The sequence below is a fragment of the Nerophis ophidion genome, linkage group LG02 (genome assembly GCF_033978795.1).
Source record: "Nerophis ophidion isolate RoL-2023_Sa linkage group LG02, RoL_Noph_v1.0, whole genome shotgun sequence".
NCBI classification, from domain to species: domain Eukaryota; kingdom Metazoa; phylum Chordata; class Actinopteri; order Syngnathiformes; family Syngnathidae; genus Nerophis; species Nerophis ophidion.
The window spans coordinates 60,529,903-60,553,277 of NC_084612.1; the positions used below are offsets into that span (position 1 = coordinate 60,529,903).

General features: G+C 41.5%; 1 protein-coding gene across 2 annotated transcripts in view; it reads right to left on the reverse strand.

The window, feature by feature from the left end:
* si:ch73-267c23.10 (serine incorporator 1) overlaps positions 1 to 23,375 on the reverse strand; it is a 49,657-nt gene that overhangs the window by 1,665 nt on the left and 24,617 nt on the right. Inside the window, exons 4-10 of one of the 2 annotated variants that reach the window (XM_061887855.1) lie at positions 21,001 to 21,080; positions 20,789 to 20,926; positions 13,971 to 14,140; positions 11,643 to 11,733; positions 11,004 to 11,205; positions 7,058 to 7,282; positions 437 to 606 (exon numbers count right to left, since the gene is read on the reverse strand). In XM_061887855.1, coding sequence (XP_061743839.1) covers positions 471 to 606; positions 7,058 to 7,282; positions 11,004 to 11,205; positions 11,643 to 11,733; positions 13,971 to 14,140; positions 20,789 to 20,926; positions 21,001 to 21,080 — 1,042 coding nt within the window. In that variant the 3' untranslated portion in view covers positions 437 to 470. Of the gene's footprint in view, positions 1 to 436; positions 607 to 2,858; positions 3,336 to 7,057; positions 7,283 to 11,003; positions 11,206 to 11,642; positions 11,734 to 13,970; positions 14,141 to 20,788; positions 20,927 to 21,000; positions 21,081 to 23,375 lie in introns of those variants that run through there. The other variant, XM_061887848.1, reaches the window with a different exon arrangement.

Here is a 23,375-nt window from a genome sequence, read left to right on the forward strand (position 1 = left end):
TACACATACATACAGTACATATATATGCTGTCAAAAACAAGTTAACTCATGTGATTAATCAAAAAATATCTGATTAATCATGTATATATGCAGGTTAATTATGCAATTTCTTATAAATGAACTTCAACTTTGAAATATGACAACAAAAAGTGTTCTCCAAAGTACAGTTTATAAATATTTGGAACATTTAGAAAAATAGGTTGTAATAATAGGTAATCTACTAGCAAAGTAATGTGTTTTAGTGTGTCAAATAAAGACAACACAATATTTTTATATTCTTGGAAGCAAATTGACCTTCTATTGTTTGACTGAAAATGTTATATATTAAATGAAATAAAAGCTTCAAGATACTTCTTCGTTGACTGAAACAAGAAGCCGTTCTGCACTACTTTTTCAATACCAACCACAACTACTACTGGTACTACAAGCGGCATACCTGGCATGATGTGTGTGGTATATTCTGAGGGGGATCAGCTGAAGTCTCTGTTGGTGAGGATGACGGGAGCCAGCAGGGTCCAAATGTACAAACACAAACACAACCAGCTGGACGTGATCTTCACCCACACTGCCGGCCACTTGCTGCTGATGCTGTAATCTGCGTTTGGACTACAACAAACACCACTTTACTACTTGGGATGGCAACATAACCAAGAGAAATATGACCTACTCAGTGGCCTAGTGGTTAGTTAAGAGTGTCCGCCCTGAGATCGGTGGGTTGGGAGTTCAAACCCGGGCCGAGTCATACCAAAGACTATAAAAAAAAATGGGACCCATTACCTCCCTGCTTGGCACTCAGCAACAAGGGTTGGAATTGGGGGTTAAATCACCATAAAGCGACACCGCTGCTGCCCACTGCTCCCCTCACTTCCCAGGGGGTTAACAAGGGGATGGGTCAAATGCAGAGGACAAATTTCACCACACCTTGTGTGTGTTTGACAATGATTGCTACTTAAACATAGGAACGTCTAGGTCAGTGCTTCTTAACTTTGTTGGAGGTACCAAACCCCACCAGTTTCACCGAACCCTACTTTAGTGAAAAATACAATTTAAATGTTTTTTTCGAATTTAAGACGGAGTTACCGTATTTTTCGGACTATAAGTCAAGGTTTTTTTCATAGTTTGGCCGTGGGTGCGACTTATACTCCGGAGCGACTAATAGTCCGAAAAATACGGTATATGTTTTTGGTAACACTTTAGTACGGGGAACATACTCTAAGTAACAGAGACTTAAAGGGGAACATTATCACCAGACCTATGTAAGCGTCAATATATACCTTGATGGTGCAGAAAAAATAGATATTTATTTTATATATATATTTTTTCAACCGATTTCCGAACACTAAATGGGTGAATTTTGGCGAATTAAATGCCTTACTGTTTATTGCTCTGGGGGCGATGACATCAGAACGTGACGTCTCCGAGGTAATACAGCCGCCATTTTCATTTTCTACACGTTACACACACGGGTCTCAGCTCTGTTATTTTCCGTTTTTTCGACTATTTTTTGGAACCTTGGAGACATCATACCTCGTCGGTGTGTTGTCGGAGGTTGTAACAACACTAACAGGGAGGGATTCAAGTTGCACCACTGGCCCGAAGATGCGAAAGTGTCTGCCGCCAGACCTCCATTGAATGTGCCGGAGTGTCTGCACATTTTACCGGCGATGACAGACATGACACAGAGATGTATGGATAACCTGCAGATGCATTTGCGACGATAAAGTCAACGAAATCACAAAGGTGAGTTTTGTTGTTGACTTATGTGCTAATCAGACATATTTGGTTGCGGCGTGACTGGCAGCTAATCGATGCTAACATGCTACGCTAATTGATGCTAACATGCTATTTACCGGCGATGACACACATGGCACAGAGATGTATGGATAACCTGCAGATGCATTTGCAACGATAAAGTCAACAAAATCGCAAAGGTGAGTTTTATTGATGTTGACTTATGTGCTTATCAGACATATTTGGTCGCGGCATGACTGCCAGCTAATCAATGCTAACATGCTATTTACCGGCGGTGCTAAAGCAGACATGGCACAGAGATGTATGGATAACCTGCAGATGCATTTGCAACTATATTACGTTTCCTTCCACCCACATTTAATGCGAAAAAAACACTTACCAATCGACAGATTTAAGTTGCCTCATTATCACAAAATGCGAAAGTCCTGATTGTTTGGTCCGCACATTTTACCGGCGATGCTAACGCGGCTATTCGGCCATGCTATGGCTATGAATAGCGTCAATAGCTGTTCGCTCAATAGCTTCAGTTTCTTCTTCAATACTTTCATACTCTAACCATCTGTTTCAATACATGCGTAATCTGTTGAATCGCTTAAGCCGCTGAAATCGGAGTCTGAATCCGAACTAATGTCGCTACATCTTGCTGTGCTATTCGCATTGTTTGTTTGCATTGGCAGCACTGTATGACGTCACAGGGAAATGGATAGTGGTTTCGATGATAGCGAAAATAAGGCACTTTAAAGCTTTATTTAGGGATATTCCAGGACCGGTAAAATAAAAAAAATAAAAAATAAAAAAAATAGAACAAGCCACTGGGAACTGATTTTTATTGTTTTTAACCCTTTTGAAATTGTGATAATGTTCCCCTTTAATTTAGAGTTTTTTGGACACCAAGGGAACATATTCCAAGTAGGGCTGCAACTAACAACTAATTTGATAATCGATCAATCTGTCGATTATTACTTCTATTAATCGATTAACAATCGGATAAAAGAGACAAACTAGATTTCTATCCTTTCCAGTATTTTATTGGAAAACAGCATACTGGCACCGTACTTATTTTGATTATTGTTTCTCAGCTGTCTGTAAATGTTGCAGTTTATAAATAAAGGTTTATTTAAAAAAAAAATATATATATTTTTAATAATAATAATAATATTAGATTTTATTTGTAAAAAGCACTTTACATTGAGCAAACAACCTCAAAGTGCCACAGTGTAAAAAATAGTAGTAATAAAAATAAATAAAATATAAAACTAGAAACAGCCCAATAGCTACAACCAGCATGCATGTCTATAGAAAGGTTTTTTTTTAAAAGATGGGTTTTAAGCCTTTTTTAAAAAGCATCCACAGTCTGAGGTGCCCTCAGGTGGTCAGGGAGAGCGTTCCACAGACTGGGAGCAGCGGAGCAGAAAGGCCGGTCTCCCATTGCTCGAAGCTTTGTCCGTGGAGGTTGGAGGAGGTTAGCCTGTATGGAGCGGAGGTGTCGTGTGGAGGATTTGGGGGTGAACAGTTCCTTGAGGTAGAGGTGGGCATTTCCATGGAGGCACTGGTGAGTTAGTAGGCAGATTTTGAATTCAACCCTGAATGGAACAGGAAGCCAGTGAAGGGATTTGAGAGTTGGTGTGATGTGGTCAGGTTTCCGCACTCTCATCAGGATCCTCGCAGCACTATTTTGTATGTACTGCAGCTTCTGGATGTACTTGCTGGGGATCCTGACAAGAAGTGCGTTGCAGTAGTCGAGCCTAAAAATAAATAAATTAAATTTATTAAAATAAATTTAAAAAGTAGCCCCTGCGCATGCGCATAGCATAGATCCAACGAATCGATGACTAAATTAATCGCCAACTATTTTTATAATCGATTAAGTAACAAAGACTTAACTTAGAGTTATTTGGTTAGGGTTAGGGTTAGAGAGTTAGGGTTATAATAAGGCCATGCCGAATAAAGCATTAATAAGTACTTAATAATGACTAGTTAAAAGCCAATATGTTACTAATTTGCATGTTAATAAGAAACTAATTAATGGTGAATATGTTCCCCATACTAAAGTGTTACCATGTTTTTTTACTGGTGCACAAAATGAACCGTGCAAGAACATCACCTTGTTAAAACAACGAAACCAACACAATGCATAAACTCGTAACAAATTACTTCTGCTATTGCAGGAGTAATAGGGAGAAGATTTTGTTTACAGACTCACCGAACCCCTAGGGTTCGATTGAACCCAGGTTAAGAACCACTGGTCTAGGTGGTAGTCCTAAAGTTTATTGCCTGTGTGGGCCCAGAAAGTGTTTGATTTGATATGCAGCAGAGCCTGCTTTTTGAATGTTATTATTGTCTACGATCTGCGCCATTTCTTTTATTTTATTTTCTCGCCATTTGAATTCCAATAATTGTGCAGCTGCCCTATTGATCAAAAAAAGGGCCCAATGAAATTGGGCTTGATATTGTTCGTATGCTATTTTTATCAAACAGAAACCAGAAAGTCAGGGTCAATGATACTCTGTCAGGAAAGGTTCTTCTCTACACCTCCGCTGCTGTTAATTTTGTACAAAACCCAAAACCATTGAAGTTGGAACTTTGTGTAAATGGTAAATAAAAACATAATATAATGATTTGCAAATCCTTAACAACTTATATTCAATTGAATAGACTGCAAAGAAAAGAAACGTAATGTTCGAACTGAGAATTTTTTTTTTTTGCAAATAATCATCAACTTAGAATTTAAAGGCAGCAAGACATAGCAAAAAAGTTGTCACAGGGGCATTTTTACCACTGTGTTACACGGCCTTTCCTTTTAACAACACTCAGTAAACGTTTGGGAACGGAGGAGACCAATTTTTGAAGCTTTTCAGGTGGAATTTGTTCCCATTCTTGCTTGATGTACAGTTTATGTTGTTCAACAGTCCGGGGTCTCTGTTGTGGTATTTTAGGCTTCATAATGCGCCACACATTTTCAACGAGAGACAGCTCGGGACTAAAGGCAGGCCAGTCTAGTGCCCGCACTCTTTTACTACAAAACCACGCTGTTGTAACACGTGGCTTGGCATTGTCTTGCTGAAATAAGCAGGGGCGTCCATGATAACGTTGCTTGGATGGCAACATGTTACTCCAAAACCTGTATGTACCTTTCAGCATTAAGGGTGCCTTCAGAGATGTGTATGTTACCCATGTCTTGGGCACCAATACACCCCCATACCATCACAGATGCTGGCTTTTCAACTTTGCGCTTATAACAGTCCGGATGGTTCTTTTCCTCTTTGGTTTAGGGGACACAAAGTCCAAAGTTTCCAAAATAATTTGTTATGTGGACTCATCAGACCCCAGAACACTTTTTCACTTTGCAGCAGTCCATCTTAGATGAGCCCGGGCCAGTGAAGCCAGCTGCGTTTCTGGGTGTTGTTGATAAATGGCTTTCGCTTTGCATAGTAGAGTTTTAACTTGCTCTTACAGATGTCGCGAATAACTGTAGTTACTGACAGTAGTTTTATGAAGTGTTCCTGAGCCCATGTGGTGATATCCTTTACACACTGATGTCGGTTTTTGGTGCAGTACCGCCTGAGGGATCCAAAGTCACGGTCATTCAATGTTGGTTTTCAGCCTTGCTGCTTACATGCAGTGATTTATGCAGATTCTCTGAACCTTTTAATGATATTATGGACCCTAGATGGTGAAATCCCTAAGTTCCGTGCCATAGATGGTTGAGAAATTTTGTTCTTAAAAAAATTGCTCAAACATTTATTCACAAAGTGGTGACAATCGCCCCATCCTTGATTGTGAATGACTGAGCATTTCATGGAATCTGCTTTTATACCCAATAATGGCACCCACCTGTTCCCAATTAGCCTGTTCTCCTGTGGGATGTTACAAATATGGTAAACAAAAACAGAATAAAATGATTTTCAATTAATTTTCAACCTATATTCAATTGAATGGACTGCAAAGACAAGATGCTTAACGTTCGAACTGGAAAACGTTATTTTTTTGCAAATATTAGCTCATTTGGAATTTGATGCCTGCAACATGTTTAAAAAAAGCTGGCCTAAGTGGCAGAAAGACTGAGGAATTTGAAGAATGCTCATCAAACATTTATTTGGAACATCCCACAGGTGAACAGGCTAATAGGGAACAGGTGGGTGCCGTGATTGGGTATAAAAGCAGCTTCCATGAAATCCTCAATCATTCACAAACAAGGATGGGGCGAGGGACACCACTTTGTCAACAAATGCGTGAGCAAATTGTCCAACAGTTTAACAACAACATTTCTCAATGAGCTATTGCAAGGAATTTTGGGATTTCACCATCAACGTTCCGTAATATCATCAAAAGGTACAGAGATTCTGGGGAAATGACTGCACAAAAGCGTCAAATGAATGCCTGTGACCTTGGATCCGTCAGGCGGTACTGCATCAAAAACCGACATAGGATATCACTACATGGGCTTAGGAACACTTCAGAAAACCACTGTCAGTAGCTACAGATTGTCGCTACATCTGGAAGTACAAGTTAAAACTCTGCTATGCAAAGCGAAAGCCATTTATCAACAACACCCAGAAATGCTGCCGGCTTTGCTGGGCCCGAGCTCATCTTAGATGGACTAATGCAAAGTGGAAAACTGTTCTGTGGTCTGACGAGTCCACATTTGAAATTTTTTTCGGAAACTGCGGAAGTCGTGTCCTCCGGACCAAAGAGGAAAAGAACCATCCGAATTGTTATAGGCGTAAAGTGGAAAAGCCAGCATCTTGGATGGTATGGGGGTGGATTTGTGCCCAAGGCATGGGTAACTTATACATCTGTGAAGGCACCATTAATGCTGAAAGGCCGAAGCAACATATTTTTCATGGGCGCCCCTGCTTATTTCAGCAAGACAATGCCAAGTCACGTGGCTTCATTGTAAAAGAATGCGGGCACTAGACTGGCCTGACTTTAGTCCACACCTGTCTCCCATTGAAAAAAGTATGGCGCAATATGAAGCCTAAAATACCACAACGGAGACCCCGGACTGTTGAACAACTTAAGCTGTACATCAAGCAAGAATGGGAAAGAATTCCACCTGTAAAGCTTCAAAAATTGGTCTCCTTAGTTCCCAAACGTTTACTGAGTGTAGTTAAAACTGTCAACTTCACTGGTTTTGGGGTTTGTAGTTGTAGTTAGACGTAATACTTGTTCTTGTCTGTGAAGTGTACTAAAAAAGTCATTGCATCCCCTTTAGTGCTTGACTTCATGATAAAAAATATTGATCATTGTTGTTTTTAAATATTTGACCGTGATTGACCAAAGCACTTGATGGAGTCGTACTGACCTGTACCAGCTGGTGAGGGTCATCATGATGTAAAGAGAGGCGAGGAAGAGCATGAAGTGAAAAAAGGAGTAGCTGTATTGGACCAGGTCCTGCTCATTGTCCTTCACACGCCTCGGTAAACTCGTCTCCTCAGAGGATTCCAGACTTCCGGCCTCTGACAGGACGGTGGAGTCTTTGGAGGCCATAGTCAATTTGTTCACCTGGCTGGTGCTGGAGGATCGAATGCTGAGGAGAAACCAACACACGGTTTACAGTTCTGGTCAAAAGTTTACATACGCTTGTAAAGAACATAATGTCATGGCTGTCTTGAGTTTCCAATCATTTCTGCAACTCTTATTTTTTGGTGATTGAGTGATTGGAGTACATAAAAAAAAAACATTCACGAAGTTTGGTTCTTTCATGAATGTATTATGGGTCTACTGAAAATGTGAGCAAATCTGCTGGGTCAAAAGTATACGTACAGCAATGTTAATATTTGCTTACATGTCCCTTGGCAAGTTTTACTGCAATAAAGCGCTTTTGGTAGCCATCCACAAGCTTCCATCCATTTTCGAACGCTTTTGACCACTCCTCTTGACAAAATTGGTGCAGTTCAGCTAAATTTGTTAGTTTTCTGACATTGACTTGTTTCTTCAGCATTGTCCACACGTTTAAGTCAGGACTTTGGGTAGGCCGTTCTGAAACATTCATTCTAGCCTGATTTAGCCATTCCTTTACCACTTTTGACATGTGTTTGGGGTCGTTGTCTTGTTGGAACACCCAACTGCGCCCAAGACCCAACTTTCGGGCTGATGATTTTAGGTTGTCCTGAAGAATTTGGAGGTAATCCTCCTTTTTCATTGTCCCATTTACTCTCTGTAAAGCACTGTGGAGAGACGAAGACGACGACGGGATGTGACGCTCTTTGGCCCGGCTCAAGATGGAGGCCAGGAGGCGGAGGATGTAGCGGAACGGAGAGGCGAGGCGTACCCGGGGCAGCGCTGCCGTAATCCAAGTCAGGTGCGTCTGCTGCGAGGCCTCATCCTCGTCTGGATCTCGCTCGTTGTCCTCGTTGTGCTCGTGGTCGGTCGTCTCGGGTGGTTCCTTCTCCTTCCTCTCGCCCTCCTTCCTCTTTCTCCTCTCTTAAATTCTATCAGGAGATGGACAGATTGAGACCTGGTGTGTGTGTTACGCACCTGACTTGGATTACGGCGGCGTTGCCCCAGGTACGCACCGCCTCTCCGTTCCGCTACATCCTCCGCCTCCTGGCCTCCATCTTGAGCCGGGCCAAAGAGCGTCACATCCCGTCGTCGGACTGCCGTCTTCGTCTCTCCACAAGCACCAGTTCCATTGGCAGCAAAACAGGCCCAGAGCATAATACTACCACCACCATGCTTGACGGTAGGGACGGTGTTCCTGGGATTAAAGGCCTCACCTTTTCGCCTCTAAACATATTTCAGGGTATTGTGGCCAAACAGCTCAATTTTTGTTTCGTCTGACATCACATGGACTAAGATAACACCTTCTGGAGGAAAGTTCTGTGGTCAGATATATGTTTTTATAATCAGGGTATCTGCACATTTTCAAATTATTTTAAACTTTTTTGAACTTCCAAAAGGAAAAATTTAAACTATAAAAAAAAATCCCAATAGTAATCTGACTGTCAAAGCATGAACATATGGCATTACCTCACTCAATTTACAAAAAGCCAAATAAAAATAAATTGAGTGTTTACAAACAGTATTTCCTAATTCCATCCATCCATTTTCGAACGCTTGTCCCTCTCGGGAATCATTCAAGTAAATCTGAAAAATTCTGATGCAATCTAGTTGCTGCTACTGATTGTTTCCATGATAGAATCGAGTAGCCACCAGTTGAATTTAAAAAAGAATATAAAATTATGAACCAGTCTTTTGAACGAAACATTTTTGTTCTGACAAGATGTGCCTCATCTTTTCTCCTCCAAACATATTGCTGGGTATTGTGGCCAAACAGCTACATTTTTGTTTCATCTGACCACAGAACTTTCCTCCAGAAGGTCTTAATTTTGTCCACGTGATGTCTGATGAAACAAAAATTGAGCCGTTTGGCCACAATACCCAGCAATATGTTTGGAGGAGAAAAGGTGAGGCCTTTAATTTCAGGAACACCACACCGACTGTCAAGCATGGTGGTAGTATTATTGTGCTCTGGGCCTGTTTTGCTGCCAATGGAACTGGTGCTTTACGGAGAGTAAAAAAGGAGGATTACCTCCAAATTCTTTTGGACAACCTAAAATCATTAGCCCGGAGGTTGGGTCTTGGGCGCAGTTGGGTGTTCCAACAGGACAATGACCCCAAACACACATCAATAGTGGTAAAGAAATGGCTAAATCAGGCTAGAATTAAGGTTTTAGAATGGGCTTCTCAAAGTCCTGACTAAATGTGTGGACAATGCGGAAGAAACAAGTCCATGTCAAAAAAACAAATTTAGCTGACATGCACCAATTTTGTCAAGAGGAGTGGACAAAAATTCAAGCAGAAGCTTGTGGATGGCTACCAAAAGCGCCTTTTTGCAGTGAAACTTGCCAAGGGACATGTAAGCAAATATTAACATTGCTGTATGTATACTTTTGACCCAGCAGATTTGCTCACATTTTCAGTAGACTCATAATACATTCATAAAAGAACCAAACTTCCTGAATGTGTTTTTGTGACCAACAAGTATGTGCTCCAATCACTCTATCACAAAAAAATAAGAGTTGTGGAAATTATTGGACACTCAAGACAGCCATGACGTTATGTTCTTTTCAAGTGTATGTAAACTTTTGACCGTGACTGTATATAGGCTGTCAGAAACAAGATAACTCATGTGATTAATCAAAAAAATATCTGATTAATTATAAATGTATGCAGATTATTTATGCAATTAGAGATGTAAGATAATATCAGACTGCCGATATTATCGACCGATAAATACTTTAAAATGTAATATCGGAAATTATTGGTATTGGTTTCAAAAAGTAAAATAATAACTTTTTAAAACCCCGCTGTACGGAGTGGTACACAGACGTAGGGAGAAGTACAGAGCGCCAATAAACCTTAAAGGCCCTGCCTTTGCGTGCCGGCCCAATCACATAATATCTATGGCTTTTCACACACAAGTGAATGCAATGCATACTTGGCCATACAGGTCACACTGAGGGTGGCCGTATAAACAACTTTGACACTGATACAAATATGCACCACACTGTGAACCCACAACAAACAAGAATGACAAACACATTTCGGGAGAACATCCGCACCGTAACACAACATAAATACAACAGAACAAATACCCAGAACCCCTTGCAGCACTAACTCTTCCGGGACGCTACAATATACACCCCCCGCTACTCCCTCCCCACCTCAACCTCCTCATGCTCTCTCAGGGAGATGTCCCAAATTCCAAGCTGCTGTTTTGAGGCAGGTTAAAAAAAAGAATGCACTTTGTGACTTCAATAATAAATATGGCAGTGCCATGTTTGGCATTTTTTTTTTCGTAATTTATTTTGGAAAACCTTGTTACATTGTTTAATGCATCCAGTAGGGCATCACAACAAAATTAGGCATAAAAAATGTGTTAATTCCACGACTGTATATATCGGTATTGGTAGATATCGGAATCGGTAGTTAAGAGTTGGACAATATCGGAATATCGGCAAAAAAGCCATTATCGGACATCTCAATATGCAATTCCTTATAGATATATTTATATATCAACTTGAACTTTGAAATATGACAACAAAAAAAAATCCGCACTAACATTTTTAACTATGTTGCCTGGTAACTAACAAACTAACTAACTAACTAACTAACTAACTAACTAACTAACAGAAAAACACATAGCAACAGTTACATAACCCCCCTGGTGGAGGTAACAAAGAGTGTGAAAACACTATGCATGTGTTTATACTGCATTGAACCCTATTTCCAAACTGTAAACACACCTTGAGTAGATGATGCATAAGACGAATATAGCGAGCCCCACGATGCTCTGAGCATCCCACCACTGCAGGTAAGGCAATGTGAGGACGGGTTCCTCCGTGCCAATGATCACCACAGCAGTCTGGTTGTCCACCTCCACGGGGGCCATGGTGGGCCCTGCCATCTGCTGAAAGATACTCAGCAGGCTTGGGTTGCATGTCCGATCTTGATATCAAAAAGACAAGCAATAGAGTTAAAGAAAATACTGTAAACGCTGTCACATCATGTCTACTTCAAAAAACGTGACTTTGCTAAGTGGCACATTGGGATTATACGAGTGACATTTTTTTTTTAGATTATTAAGTAAGTGCAAACATTTGTGTTACAACGATGTTTACGACCCATGTCCCTTAGAAACAGCTGTTTCCATGTAATCAGGGTAAGTCCAAATAAAAAGAGGTGGCGTACAATCTTTCGCCAGAGCGTGCTGAGACACTGTACAAGGGTACAGTGTTCAGACATCTCTCCTCAAATTGAGCCAAATTGAATTCTGACTCTGTTTAATTCTTTGCTTCTTGTCTTGTTTAATAGATGTCATCAGTGTTTGAACCTGACAGTTTATGATGAGTGTACAATCTACTAGACGCCTGCAAGTCATTGACCTGGTTCGTTGCTCATGGCAGACCAGGTGAGGAACATGGTGTACAGGGTGATGATGGACGACTGCAGGAGACCAGAGCGAGGCTGACATTCCTGCCAAACACAACATGCATGACATTCAGTTACAATCAGTCTACATGGGAACTCCATTTGAAAAAAAAAAAAATAACATTTCAGATCCTTTGAGCAAGCAAAGAAAAATCTGAATAGTTTGAGGAGATTCCCAGTTGATATACTGTTTACAATGTTAGTTTGAAAAAAAAAATACATGTGAAGAATTTAAATTCTTTGAGAAGAAATGAAGCGAGAGGTTTCACAGTATACTCCATTGTTCAGTGGTACCATGGTTTTTGTTAGAAATCTGTTTCAAAAGGTCTTGGAATTTTATGGAAATCATACACATTTACCATAAGAAACAATGCAAATCCAATTAATCGGTACCAAGGTTTTTGTTAGGAATCTGTTCCAAAAAGTCTTGGGATTGTATGGAAATCATACAAATTTACATAAGAAACAATGCAAATCCAATTAATCTATTCCAAACACCCAAAAACGACAATAGTCATAGTTTTAAATGCATAAAACAATGTGAAAGACGTTTAAATGAAGACTTAAAAATAACCCTGGGAAAAGTCGCCACCGCATCAAACAGTTGACCAAATTGGTCCTGGAAAAAAAATTTAATTAAAAAAAAATCCTATTTCGGCCACTTGAGCCTGCAGTGTAAACACAATCTAAAATTACATGGTTGCAGTTTTTTTCATTTGTATCAAGGTATTTAATAAGTATCGAAATCATGGAAAGTCACAGTATCAGTATAGACTACTGAAATTTTGGTACAGTATCGTGACAAACCTAACTAAAACCCAAACACATTTGAAATGAAAATCCTCAGCTGAAAGCAAATTATACTAAAAAGGTAGGAGGGGTCAGCCACATACAGATCTTTAGCGGCGCCCTGGTGGCTCCATGGAGCGTTTTCAAAATTGTATGGAAATAGAAAAAAAAATGGGGTGAAAAATAAATTTTTCGTTGTAATATGTTTTCTGTAGGAGGACTAACACGACACAAACCTTCCCTAATTGTTATAAAGTCCACTGTTTAATTTATGCTTCACTGATGAGACTATTTGGCGAGCGCCGTTTTGTCCTACTAATTTCAGCGGCCTTTGAACTCACCGTTGCGTGGCCTGTGACTCAGCAGTTTGTTTACATGTACAACTTTCTCCGACGCTGCCACAGAAAGACGTGTTTTATGCCACTCCTTCTTTGTCTCATTTTGTCCACCAAACGTTTTATACTGTGCGTAAATGCACAAAGGTGAGCTTTGTTGATGTTACTGACTTTTTTGAGAGTGCTTATCAGGCATATTTGGGCACTGCATGACTGCAAGCTAATCAACGTTAACATGCTATTTAGGCTAGCTGTATGTACATATTGCATCATAATGTCTCGTTTTTAGGTTTACAGTATTTTAGCTCATTTAATTTCCTTTACTTATGTCCTCTGTGTATTTAGTTTATTTTTCCATGTTTCATGACACATTATCCGTATGTAATATTGGCTGCATGTCTGATAGTTGTTTAGCAGCCACAGCAAACGTTAGCCAGCTTGCAAAGATTGTAATAAATCCATTAGAAGAAGACGACCTGGCGTTTCCTTTAACTTGGACACAAACATCTTTACCTTTGGCCATTCTAAGACAGTCATTTCCAGGAGTTATCTCACCCTCTGAGAAATTTTACTAATGTTTTCCAAAGTTGTAAAAATGTGTAGAATTAATATTTTATTTCAACATTTCTGTCAATGAAGATTTGCGTCATCCTGCAACACATTTTGATAGTAGGCTAATATATCCAATACAGACACATCATGTGTTGCCATCATTACCACACTTATATAAGACTTTTACAGTAATTTTTATAGTAGGCTAATATAGCTAATTAGCCACTTACATAATATCCAACTCAGTGGCCTAGTGGTTGGTGTCATACTAGGTTGGAGTTGGGGGTTAAATCACCAAAAATTATTCCCGGGCGTGGCCACCGCTGCTGCCCACTGCTCCCCTCACCTCCCAGAGGTGATCAAGGGTGATGACTCAAATGCAGAGAATAATTTCACCACACCTCATGTGTGTGTGTGTGACAATCATTGGTACTTTAACTTTATGTATTGCCATCATTATAACACTTACACAAGTCTTTTAATTTTTTTTGCGGCTCCAGACAGATTACTTTTTTGTATTTTTGGTCCAATATGGCTCTTTCAACATTTTGGGTTGCCGACCCCTGGCATTGGTGCATGTGTTGAGTGATTGCATGTGTGCTGTACCTGTACTTTATGCAGCACAGAGATAACAGAGGCCACTGTGCACAACAACATGTTGAAGCAGATGAAGAACTTGTTGATAAAGCAATCATCAGCTTTGGTGTAGAAGATGAAGAAGAGAATGGCCGCAATGAAAGACAGGATGTAGTTGACGATAGTGACCACCACCAAGGCTGGAAAAGACAAGGTGTTTGTTAGGGCTGGAACGCTTCACAAAATCCAGGGTTCAGATCTTATTACAGCTTGTGGTCACGGTTTTTGGTTCGGTTATGTCTAATTTGCTGTTCTTTTTAACACCCTTAAATACTGTATACCCAAATAATCCACCATGACCATGTTTAATCAGTTTTGTTATGTATAGTATTTGGTTTCTGCGATACAGTTCATTCACTGTACATGTACAAACTGACAGTACTTGTATAAACTCTACATTTATACACACATACACTTGTACATATATACTGCAAATGTATACACTGACACTTGTACAAACTGTACATTTATACATGTATACACTAACACTACTTGGATAAACTGTACAATTATACACATATACACTTGTATAAACTGTACATTTATACACTGACACTACATGTACACATTAACATTACTTTGATAAACTGTACATTTATACACACATACTGTACACTTGTATATACTGTATATATGTGTACATGTATATACTGGCACTGCTTATATAAACTGAACCTTTATACATGTACACACTGACACTACTTGGATAAACTGTACATTTATACACGTATACACTCGTACAAACTGTACATTTATACATGTATACACTGACACTACTAATATAAACTGTATAGTTATGCTTGTGTAAACTGTACATTTTTACTTGCATACACTACCACTACTTGTATTCATTGTACATTTATTTATACATGTACACAAGTGGTGTCAGTGTATACATGTACAGTACAGTTAGATAGATAGTAATTTATTAATTCCCTTAGGAGAGTAGCCTCAGGAAAATTAAAAGTGTATACATGAATAAATGTACAGTTTATACAGGTAGTGGTAATGTATATGTGTATAAATGTACAGTTTACACCTCTATTTAATAATACAACTTTAACATTTGACAACCAATTAAACAAGGCGACTCGGTAAAGGTGGTGGTCCCTCTCTTTAAGAAGGGGGACCGGAGGGTGTGTTCCAACTATCGTGGGATCACACTCCTCAGCCTTCCCGGTGAGGTTTATTCAGGTGTACTGGAGAGGAGGCTACGCCGGATAGTCGAACCTCGGATTCAGGAGGAAGTGTGGTTTTCATCCTGGTCGTGGAACTGTGGACCAGCTCTATACTCTCAGCAGGGTTCTTGAGGGGGCATGGGAGTTTGCCCAACCAGTCTACATGTGCTTTGTGGACTTGGAGAAGGCATTCCACCGTGTCCCTCGGGAAGTCCTGTGGGAAGTGCTCAGAGAGTATGGGGTATCGGACTGTCTTATTAGGGCAGTCCGATCCCTGTACGATCAGTGTCAGAGCTTGGTCCGCATTGCTGGCAGTAAGTCGGACACGTTTCCAGTGAGGGTTGGACTCCGCCAAGGTTGCCCTTTGTCACCGATTCTGTTCATAACTTTTATGGACAGAATTTCTAGGCGCAGTCAAGGCATTGAGGGGTTCCGGTTTGGTGGCCGCGGGATTAGGTCTCTGCTTTTTGCAGACGATGTGCTCCTGTTGGCTTCATCTGGCCGGGATCTTCAGCTCTCACTGGATCGGTTCGCAGCCGAGTGTGAAGCGGCCGGAATGAGAATCAGCACCTCCAAATCCGAGTCCATGGTTCTCTCCCGGAAAAGGGTGGAGTGCCATCTCCGGGTTGGGGAGGAGACCCTGCCCCAAGTGGAGGAGTTCAAGTACCTACGAGTCTTGTTCACAAGTGGGGGAAGAGTGGATCGTGAGATCGACAGGCGGATCGGTGCGGCGTCTTCAGTAATGCGGACGTTGTACCAATCTGTTGTGGTGAAGAAGGAGCTGAGCAGGAAGGCAAAGCTCTCAATTTACCGGTCGATCTACGTTCCCATCCTCACCTATGGTCATGAGCTTTGGGTCATGACCGAAAGGATAAGATCACGGGTACAAGCGGCCGAAATGAGTTTCCTCCGCCGTGTGGCAGGGCTCTCCCTTAGAGATAGGGTGAGAAGCTCTGCCATCCGGGAGGAACTCAAAGTAAAGCCGCTGCTCCTCCACATCGAGAGGAGCCAGATGAGGTGGTTCGGGCATCTGGTCAGGATGCCACCCGAACGCCTCCCGAGGGAGGTGTTTAGGGCACGTCCAACCGGTAGGAGGCCACGGGGAAGACCCAGGACACGTTAGGGCACGTCCAACCGGTAGGAGGCCACGGGGAAGACCCAGGACACGTTGGGAAGACTATGTCTCCTGGCTGGCCTGGGAACGCCTCGGGATCCCCCGGGAAGAGCTAGACGAAGTGGCTGGGGAGAGGGAAGTCTGGGCTTCCCTGCTTAGGCTGCTGCCCCCGCGACCCGACCTCGGATAAGCGGAAGAAGATGGATGGATGGATGGATGGACTCGGTAAAGAATCTGGGTATTATCTTCAACCCGACTCTCTCGTTTGAGTCACACATTAAGAGCATTACTAAAACAGCCTTTTTTCATCGCCGTAATATCGCAAAAATTCGCTCCATTTTGTCCACTAGCGACGCTGAAATCATTATCCATGCGTTTGTTACGTCTCGTCTCGATTACTGTAACGTATTATTTTCGGGTCTCCCCATGTCTAGCATTAAAAGATTACAGTTGGTACAAAATGCGGCTGCTAGACTTTTGACAAGAACAAGAAAGTTTGATCATATTACGCCTGTACTGGCTCACCTGCACTGGCTTCCTGTGCACTTAAGATGTGACTTTAAAGGCCTACTGAAACCCACTACTACCCACCACACAGTCTGATAGTTTATATATCAATGATGAAATATTAACTTTGCAACACATGCCAATACGGCCGGTTTAGTTTACTAAATTGCAATCTTAAATTTCCCGCGGAGTTTCTTGTTGAAAACGTCGCGGAATGATGACGCGTCACGGACTGTCAGGAAATATTAGCGCAGCACCATTTGCGGCTAAAAGTCGTCTCTTTTCATCGCGCAATTACACAGTATTCTGGACATCTGTATTGCTGAATCTTTTGCAATTTTTCAATTAATATTGGAGAAGTCAAAGTAGAAAGATGGAGTTGGGAAGCTTTAGCCTTTAGCCACACAAACACACGGTGATTCCTTGTTTAAAATTCCCAGAGGTGAAGCTTTACCATGGATCAGAGCGGTCAAACGAACATGAATCCCGACCACTTGTCAACCGGCAGGTTTCGGTGAGAAAATTGTGTTAAAAAGTCGCCTCTTACCGGAGATCTGTGGAGTGTGAGCCGTCCTTGTGTCTCCCGTCAACTTCCCTCAGACACTGGCTTCAAGACACCCGTGGACACACCCCTCCGACTATCAGGTACTATTTAATCTCACTAAAACACTAGCAACACAACAGAAAGATAAGGGATTTCCCAGAATTATCCTAGTAAATGTGTCTAAAAACATCTGAATCCGTCCCAATGCAATCGCCTTTTTTTTTTTTTAAACTTTATTTAAAAAAAAAAAAATTTCTAGGCCCTCACTATCAATATCATCATCCACAAATCTTTCATCTTCGCTCAAATTAATGGGGAAGTTGTCGTTTTCTCGGTCCGAATAGCTTTCGCTGTTGGAGGCTCCCATTAAAAACAATGTGAGGATGTGAGGAGCCTCACCCTTGTGACGTCATCGTCTGCGACTTCCGGTAAAGGTGAGGCTTTTTTATCAGCACCAAAAGTCGCGAACTTTATCGTCGAAGTTCTCTACTAATACCTTTCAGCAAAAATATGGCAATATCGCGAAATGATCAAGTATGACACATAGAATGGACCTGCTATCCCCGTTTAAATAAGAAAATCTCATTTCAGTAGGCCTTTAAGGTTTTACTACTTACGTAAAAAATACTACACGGTCTAGCTCCAGCCTATCTTGCCGATTGTATTGTACCATATGTCCCGGCAAGAAATCTGCGTTCAAAGGACTCTGGCTTATTAGTGATTCCCAGAGCCCAAAAAAAGTCTGCGGGCTATAGAGCGTTTTCCATTCGGGCTCCAGTACCCTGGAATGCCCTCCCGGTAACAGTTTGAGATTCTATCTCAGTAGAAGCATTTAAGTCTAATCTTAAAACTCATTTGTATACTCTAACCTTTAAATAGACCCCCTTTTTAGACCAGTTGATCTGCCGTTTCTTTTCTTTTTCTCCTCACTTATAGACGGGGGCCATGGATGATAGGTCCGGTGGCCATGGATGAAGAACTGGGTCTCCAGAGTCAGGACCCAGAATGGACCGCTCGCTTGTGTATCGGTTGGGGACATCTCTGCGCTGCTGATCCGCCTCTGCTTGGGATGGTTTCCTGCTGGCTCCACTACAGACGGGACTCTCGCTACTATATTGGATCCACTTTGGACTGGACTCTCACTGTTATGTTAGATCCACTATGGATTGGACTTTCACAGTATCATGTTAGACCCGCTCGACATCCACTGCTTTCGGTCCCCTGGGGTTGATGGGGTTTGCCCACATATGCGGTCCTCTCCAAGGTTTCTCATAGTCATCATTGTCACTGTCACCGACGTCCATCAGGGTGTGAGTTTTTCCTTGCCCTTATGTGGGCTCTACCGAGGATGTCGTGGTTTGTGCAGCCCTTTGAGACACTTGTGATTTAGGGCTACATAAATAAACATTGATTGATGATTGATTGATTATACAATTAGTGTCAGTGTATAAGTGTATACTGTACATGTAGTTTATACAAGTAGTGTTAGTGTACATAATAATAATGTATTTTATTTGTAAAAAAAAAAAAAAAAGCACTTTACCCTGAACAAACGACCTCAAAGTGCTACAGTGTATTAAAAAAATAATAACAATAATAATAAAAAGATAATAAAAATAAATAAAAAGAAAAAATACAAAATAATCATTAGAATAGCGTAATAGCTAGAACTAATGCAAATATATCTATATAAAATCAAAACATGCATCTGGGGATAGGTTGATTGGCAACACTAAATTGGCCCTAGTGTGTGAATGTGAGTGTGAATGTTGTCTGTCTATCTGTGTTGGCCCTGCGATGAGGTGTACTCCGCCTTCCGCCAGATTGTAGCTGAGATAGGCTCCAGCGCCCCCACGACCCCAAAGGGAATAAGCGGTAGTATAAGGATGGATGGGTCTTTTTTTTAAAGAAGTGTTTTTAAGCCTTTTTTAAACCATCCACAGTCTGTGGTGCCCTCAAGTGGTCAGGGAGACCATTCCATAGACTGGGAGCGACGGACCAGAAAGCCCGGTCTTCCATAGTTCGTAGCTTAGTACTTGGAGGTTGGAGGAGGTTAGCCTGTTTGGAACGGAGGTGTCGTGTGGAGGATTTGGGGGTGAGTAGTTCTTTGAGGTAGAGAGGGGCATTTCCATAGAGGCACTGGTGGGTTAATAGGGAGACTTTGTATACAATCCTGAGTGGAACAGGAAGCCAGTGAAGGGATTTGAGAATTAGTGTAATATGGTCATATTTCCGCATTCTCATCAGGATCCTATCAGCACCATTCTGTATGTATTGCAGCTTCTGAATGTTCTTGCTGGGGATCCCGACAAGAAGTGCGTTGCAGTAGTCGAGCCTGGAGGAGACAAAGGCGTGGACGAGCCTCTCGGCATCAGAGTGAGTGAGTGAGGGGCGGAGTTTAGTAATGTTCCTGAGGTGGCTGAAGGAGGTCTTGCACAGTTGTTTTATTTGAGCCTCAAAGGTCAGGTGAGGGTCCATTCGAACACCCAGATTAGTGACTGAGGATGAGAGGTGAATGTCGTGGCCGGAGAGGGTGATGCTGGTGATGGTGTATGACTGAGTCTGATGTGGGGTGCCGACTAGAATGGCTTAAGTTTTGGTATCCATCCATTCATCCATCCATCCATCCATTTTCTACCGCTTATTCCCTTTGGGGTCACGGGAGGTTTTGGTTTATGTGTATAAATGTACAGTTTATACAAGTAATGTTAGTGTATTTGTGTATAAATGTACAGTTTATACAATTAGTGTTAGTGTATGTACATGTATAAATGTATACCTTAACACAGGGGTCACAAACCTTTTTGAAACCAAGAGCTACTTCTTGGGTACTGATTAATGCGAAGGGCTACCAGTTTGATAAATTGCCAGAAATAGCCAATTTGCTCAATTTACCTTTAACTCTATGTTATTATTAATAATTAATGATATTGCTCCGGAGTATAGGTCGCACCTGCCAAAAATGCATAATAAAGAAGGAAAAAAACATATACAGTATAAGTCGCATTTTTTGGGGAAATTTATTTGATAAAACCCAACATCAAGAATAGACATTTGAAAGGCAATTTAAAATAAATAAAGAATAGTAAACAACAAGCCGAATAAGTGTACGTTATATGACGCATAAATAACCAACTGAGAACGTGCCTGGTATGTTGACATAACATATTATGGTAAGAGTCATTCAAATAACTATAACATATAGAAAATGCTATAAGTTTACCAAACAATCTGTCACTCCTAATTGCTAAATCCCATGAAAACCAATACGTCTAGTCTCTTACGTGAATGAGCTAAATAATATTATTTGATATTTTACGGTAATGTGTTAATAATTTCACACATAAGTCGCTCCTCAGTATAAGTCACACCCCCCCTGCCAAACTATGAAAAAAACTGCGACTTAGAGTCCGAAAAATACAGTAAGTACTAACGGCTAACTAACCTGCATACCAGCCCCTTGAGTGGCCATTCTCCATTTTGTCCAACCAAGACTCGTTCCAGGAGTGTGCAAAGTCCACCAGCAGCACCAGCTGGATCACAATGAAGAAGAAAGCTCCACCAGAACCCACAACAAAACATGCTGCAACACAAAGCATTAAATGATATATATTATACACTGATATTAGACATTGTAGAGCTAAGGCAGGATCTTACCATAGGTGAAAGGCCCATCTGGAATGTAAAAGGCACCGGCAGTAATGGCCACCAGGGCAGCAATCTTGAAGAACCAAAACCTATGATAAAGCAAGAATTATACAAAGCCAAACAAATAACTGCCTCTTTAAAAAGCATAGCATTACAAACTCAGGTCACAGGATTGTCATGTGCTACATAAACTTGATTTAGTGTGTGACAGGACATTTGTGCCTTCTATGGTCAGCCATCCAGTTTGCAGCTGAAGAAAATGGAATGATTGAAAGCGTACCCGTATCTGATGCTTGTACCACGCTACCTTGAACGCTACTGCAACACACGCTGGAACTTTTACAGCAACAGCTACATAGCTCAAATGTATGCATACATGTGTTTCTCAGTGCTACAATGCATTATTGCAGTGGTTCTCAAACTTTTTTCACCCTCAGAAAACACTTGTCTTTCCAGTTGCCACCCTAACGATACGGCAGCTGCACCGCTGCAGACAGGGAGAGGCTCCAGAGAATGGTAAAGGCAGCACAGCGGATCATCGGCTGTCCTGTCTTTCTTACTTACTTACTTAGGCCTTAGTATTCCCTAAGGAACATAGGCCGCCGACAAAAGCCTTCCATCCATTCCGGTCTTGTGCACTACGGTCGAGTTGTTGCCATGACAGCCCCTCAGCCCTCATCTCCTGTTCCGTGCTTCTTCTCCAGGTTGTTCTTGGTCTCCCTCTGTTTCTTTTTCCCTGTAGGTTCCATGTTAGTGCCTGTTTGGTGATTGATGTATTGGGTTTTCTGAGTGTGTGGCCTATCCAGCCCCACTTCCTTCTCCTGATTTGCAATTCCACTGGTTCTTGTTTGGTGAGTTCCTACAGGTTGGCATTGGTGATGGTGTTTGGCCAGTAGACTCCTAGGACCCGACGGAGGCAACGGTTTACGAATGTCTGAAGTTTAGTGAGTATGCTATTAGTGGTTTTCCATGTTTGTGATCCGTACAGCAGGATGGATTTGACATTTGAGTTAAATATTTTCAGTTTGGTTTTGAGAGAAATGTTTTTTGCTCTCCATACTTTGTTTAGCATGTTGAATGATGTTCTTGCTTTCCCTATTCTGGATTTGACATCTTCATCTCCCCCTCCACCTACACTGATTATACTCCCCAAGTATGTAAAACTGACTACCTCTTCTAATTGATTATGGTCCATTGTTATTGGTGTAGTGTTCTTGTTATTGATAGCATGACCTTTGATTTTTGTGAATTGACCTGTCCACCCCCCCGATTGACATTTACACTTCCCGCTGCTTCAGCCAACATTATCAAAGACAGCTGTAGCTGCTCTCAGGAAGGTGCTACAGGGTCATCAGGTCTAAGACAAACAGACTCAAGAACAGTTTGTTTCCCTAAAGCCATTTCATAGGCACAGATTTTTATGGTTTAGCACCTCTCTGTGTGCAATTTTTTACTTTCCACCCACAGTCTGAATGCTTCTGTGTATATGTATATAATATAATATTTAAACAACACATTCAGAACATCTGTTCTCAGGACTCAACTGTGAACCTTAACTCCCTTTTGCACTATTTGTCTTTTTCTTTCCTGCCTATGTTTTGCATATTTGTAGACTGATGCACTGATACTGGAGTTGCTTTAAATCTCATTGTACCTGTGACTTTAAGGTTTTACTATCTAAGTATAAAATACTACACGGTCTAGTTCCATCCTATCTTGCTGATTCTATTGTACCATATGTCCCGGTAAGAAATCCATGTTCAAAGAACTCCGGCTTATTAGTGATTCCCAGAGCCCCAAAAAAAGTCTGCGGGCTATAGAGCGTTTTCTATTCCGGTTCCAGTACGAATGCCCTCCGGGTAACAGTTAAGAGATGCTACCTAAGTAGAAGCATTTAAGTCCCATCTTAAAACTCATTTGTATACTCTAGCCTTTAAATAGACCCACCTTTTAGACCAGTTGATCTGCCGTTTATTTTATTTTCTGCTCTGCCACCCTCTTCCTCATGGAGGGTTGAGGCACAGGTTCGGTGGCCACGGATGAAGTGCTGGCTGTCCAGAGTCGGGACCCAGGGTTGACCGCTCGGTTGACGACATATCTGCGCTGCTGCTCTGTCTCCGCTCGAGATGGTCCACTGCTGGCCCCACTATGGACTGGACTCTCACTATTATGTTAGATCCACTATGGACTGGACTCCCACAATATTGTGCTAGATCCACTCGACGTCCATTGCACCAGTCACCCTAATGGGGTGGGGGTCACCAACTCCTGTGGTCCTCTCCAAGATTTTTCATTGTCATCCCACTAGGTTGAGTTTTTCCTTGCCCTGATGTGGGCTCTGAACCGAGGATGTCGTTGTGGCTTGTGCAGCCCTTTGAGACACT